The sequence below is a fragment of the Calidris pugnax genome, unplaced genomic scaffold, assembly GCF_001431845.1.
Source record: "Calidris pugnax isolate Ruff unplaced genomic scaffold, ASM143184v1 scaffold573, whole genome shotgun sequence".
NCBI lineage: Eukaryota > Metazoa > Chordata > Aves > Charadriiformes > Scolopacidae > Calidris > Calidris pugnax.
The window spans coordinates 582975-587019 of NW_015091316.1; the positions used below are offsets into that span (position 1 = coordinate 582975).

At 67.1% G+C, this 4045-nt stretch overlaps 1 protein-coding gene across 3 annotated transcripts in view; it reads left to right on the top strand.

Annotated features, from left to right (window-relative positions):
- Positions 1-3227, top strand: part of BTC (betacellulin) — a 4404-nt gene extending 1177 nt beyond the window's left edge. Inside the window, exons 2-6 of one of the 3 annotated variants that reach the window (XM_014960903.1) lie at positions 1915-2010; positions 2236-2353; positions 2487-2633; positions 2899-3043; positions 3127-3227. In XM_014960903.1, the coding sequence (XP_014816389.1) occupies positions 1915-2010; positions 2236-2353; positions 2487-2633; positions 2899-3004 (467 nt within the window). In that variant the 3' untranslated portion in view covers positions 3005-3043; positions 3127-3227. Of the gene's footprint in view, positions 1-1726; positions 2011-2235; positions 2354-2486; positions 2634-2898; positions 3044-3126 lie in introns of those variants that run through there. The other 2 variants (XM_014960904.1, XM_014960905.1) reach the window with 2 other exon arrangements.
- The last annotated feature ends 818 nt before the right edge of the window (positions 3228-4045 follow it).

Genomic DNA, 4045 nt, shown 5'->3' on the forward strand with positions numbered 1-4045 from the left:
GCTGGGGGGTGGGGGGGATCAACCAGTACCTATTCCACAAGTGCGTGAGTGTCCCCATGTTATTTCCCAAGTGTGTGGGAAGTGGGAAGAGCAGGCAGCTGCCTGCTGGGGGCTGGCAGGAAACAACCACGGGTAGGGCTGGACATCAGCTGGGCTTGGTGATGCCCCTCTAGGCAGAGAGTGCCAGCCCCGGGGTTTGGGGGGAGCCTTTTCCTCTGCAGGGAGCAGTTTGGGTTTGGCTCTTTAACAGGGCTGGTGACAGCCCTTGGCAAAACCTGTCAAACCTGTGCTGGCAGGAGGAAATCAAGGGTGGCTGACCGGTTTTGGGGCTGGGGTGCCCATCACTGTCCTGGGTGATTGCTCTCCTGCAATTCGGGCTTTCCCAGGGGAGCGTGGGGGGTGTTACAGCAAAAGAATCCAGTGTTTGGGATGCTTTCCTGGGTTATCTCTGGCTGCTCAGGAAGGGATGCAGCCTTAGATAGCGGAGCCAGGCTCTCTGTGCACCAAAGAGATGAGGTTGCTTTGCATCCACAGCTCCTGCGTGCCGAGATCTGGGTGTCAGGGGGGCACAACCACCACCCCCGAGCTGGTGGTGCCACCAGGGCGGTCCTCACCAAAGGGGCTGCCAGCCCGGAGGGTGCCAAAGCTCCGCATCTGGTTGCAATAAGGGTGGGGATCTCGTCTTGGTGGGGATCTTTCCATGGCGAAGCTGTGAACTCGGTCACCAGGGGTGAAGTCAGCCTCCTGGCTCCCGACGGGCAGCTCCCACCCCGCTGCCTGGGCCAGATGGGGCCATGGGATCCCTCCCCGCCAGGCTCTTCGGGTCGAGGAGGGGATGCTCGCTGGTGGGGAAGCCCCGGGGGAGGCTCAGCCCTGGCCTCACCGAGGCTCTGTTACCCGAAGCACGTCGTTAGCGCAGCAGTGGCTATATATAGCCAGGAGGGACGCGTGTGCTGGGAACGTGGGACGAGGGGGGGACACTGGAGGCTTGGCAGGGCAGCCCCCCAACTGCTGCCAGAGTGCTGAAGGACGGGATGGGATAACGGGTACCGGGGCACGAGGCTGCCCAGGCTCGGCTGCCCCAACTACCCCTTCTCCAGGAGGTCTCAACGTGGCTGAGCTGCAAATGGCACCCACTCAGGATGGAAACACACCACCCCACACCTCCGTGTGCCACCCCCGTGGGAGCCACCCAGCACCCTGCCCCGTCAGGCAGGACCTGTCCCGGCTCCCCTGGGTGCCACCGCAGCGGGGTGAATCCCTGGGGAGGGCTGGGCTGGCAGCGGGGCTGTGCTGAGTCAGCGCTGGTATGCCAGCCAGCCGGTTACTGTCACCCTGACGTGCTGGGGCTGAACTGGCCCTGGGCTTCGTCCCGTGGCCGTGGCGAGCACGGTCCTTCCTTTCCCAGCTCCGTTCCCACTGGGCATCCCACACACGCCGGTGCAGCAGCAAGGGATCCCCTTGCGATGGGGATGTAGCACTGGAATGAACTGGGCTTTGGTGGGTGCTGAATCACGGTGCTGCCATCTCCTGCTCCCGTGGCGGGTGGATTTTTTGGTGGCCCTGAAACCCAGGTTCTTCCAAACTGGGGGTGCAGCGAGCTGGACCTCCCTGGTGATCCCCACCTGCATCCTCCCCGGGCAAAGGGGCTGCTGGCTGCCTGCGGGCAGGGCTGTGCCCCCCACAACCCACCCCCAGACCCCCGTGCCGGGCCGTGGGTGGGTGGAGGAGGCAGGCGGGGACCAGCTTTCCCTTCTCCTCACCCCTGGGGAAAAACTGATGCTGCCGAGGAAGCGGTGGGGGCACAGGCACAACTGCGGAGGCCTTGGCCAGTCCCCTCCCTGTGGGGGGAGAGCGGTGGGGCGGTGGTGGCGGCCATGCCGGGGGCTCTGAGCCGCCTCCGCTGCCTTCCAGGCCTGGCGTTTTTCCGTTGCGTGGGTGCCGATGCCAACGTCACCGCCGGGCACGGCACGGAGGGGCTGGCCTGTGGCGTGGCCGAGAGCTGCACGGGTAAGGAGGCTGCGGGAGCCGGTGCGGGGGAGAGGGCCCGGGTGGAGGACGGGCAGGGTGTTTTGTCTATCATGGCCGCATGGCACCCGCTGAGCCGTGCCACAGCCAAGGACACGGAGCTCAGACCCGCGGCGGGGATGGGGCAGCTCCAGGGATGCTGCCGCCTCCGGGCAGAAGGGTAACCCCTGGAGGGGGGGGTGGAATCTTTGTCCTTGTCACCCCCAGGGAACGTGACGCAGCTGAGGCGGCAGGGTCACTTCTCCAGGTGCCCGGAGGAGTACAAGCACTACTGCGTCAAAGGGAGATGCCGCTTCCTCGTGGCCGAGAAGGCACCAGCTTGCGTGTAAGGCATCACCAGTGGGGACATGGTGGCATTGGCGGGGGGTGCCATGGCTGTCCTTGCCATGCAAATGGGAGGAGGGGAACACCAGTGCTACGACGGTTTTTTGGACCCCCCTCCCACCTCCCCTGTGCAGGTGTGAACGAGGCTACACGGGGTCTCGCTGCGAGAGGGTGGACATCTTCTACCTGCGAGGTGACCGGGGCCAGATCGTGATCATCTCCTTGATCGCTGCCATCGTCACCCTCATCATCTTTGTCGTCTGCGCCTGCCTCTGCAGTCAGTACGTGGTGGGGACATGGGGATGTGGGGTGAGGGGTGGGAAGGGAAGGGCCATCTCGGGATCAGGAGTGGATCCTGCCCACCTCCACCGGCTTGGGGCAGGTTGGATTTGAGCCACAGCCTCTGAGGGTGACGGGACTGGGAACCATGTGTGATCCCACCAAGAGCTTTGGCGACAGGAAAGCAGAGGGAGGAGGGGCAGCATCTGCTTGGGGGTTTTGTTTGGTTTGGGTTTTTTTAAAAATTCTTTCCCCCCACCCCTAAAGCCACTGTCGGAAGCAGCGGAGGAAGAGAAAGGCAGAGGAGCTGGAGACCTTGAACAAGAATTTGCCTTCCAAAAGCGAGGACGTGCTGGAGACGGACATTGCGTGATGGTGCGTGGGGACCGAGGGGAGTGTCACCGAGCCCGGGGTGAGTGTCACCGAGCCCGGGGTGACGGGACACCCTCCTGGTGGGACAGTCACTGAGACTGAAGCTCTCCCCTCCCTCCGCAGGAGCTCCAGGTACCCGCGGGCGGGTCCCGAACAACGACACCGGCTGGCTCCACGGGCTTAAAACCTACCAACGGCTTGAATAAAGGGGTGACGGAAAGGTGTCCCCGTGTCACCGTGCTCCTTACGGTCCCCCGGTACCGGGCGGGTGCGGGGGGGGACGGGGCTGCAGTGCCGCCAAAACGCCGCCAGGGGGCGCCGCGCCGCGCAGTGTCTGCCCCGTGTCCGCCAGGGGGCGCCACCGGGCGGACCGCCCGGCCCCTCCCTGCGAGGGTTCAAAATGTCCGCCCGAACGCCAGGGGGCGCAGTTCCCCCGGGAGGGGAAGCCGGAAGCGCGGCGGCGGGAGCGGCGTTCCGATCACGGGGACGTGGCCGGGCTCCTGCGTGCGGCCCGGGGGCCGTGCTGGGGCTGCCTCCCGGGGCCGAGCGGGCACTGGCGTCTCCCGTCGTGCCGCCGGGTCGGGCCCCGATGTTCGGGCTCTCCGGGGCGGCTCCGAGGGGCAGGCGGCAGCCGGGGGCGATGGCGTTTCTCGGGCGAGCTCGGGGGTCCCGGGACGGGGCCGGGCTCGAAAACCGGGCAAAACCGGGGTTAAAATGGAGCAGAACCGGGCCCGGTTCCTTCCTCCTCCCCGTGCCGGCGGGCTCCGGTGCGGGAGGGGGGGCACCGGCCGCTGCCCGGTTGCTGCCGCCTGAAGCTCCGGTCCCTGCCCCGGGGGCAGCGGCCGCCTCTCGGCCGGGGGTCCCCGGCAGCGCCCGGTTCCCTCCACGGGCTCGGCCCCCGCTGGACCCGTGACCCGGCGAGCGGCCGCGGGGGCTCCGGTACCGGGGGGAAACGCGTCCCGGCGGGACCGGGGCTCTCCCGGGGCGGCCGGTGACCCCTGGGGCCGCCGGGCTCCCTCCTCCCGCCGCGGGCACCGGCCGG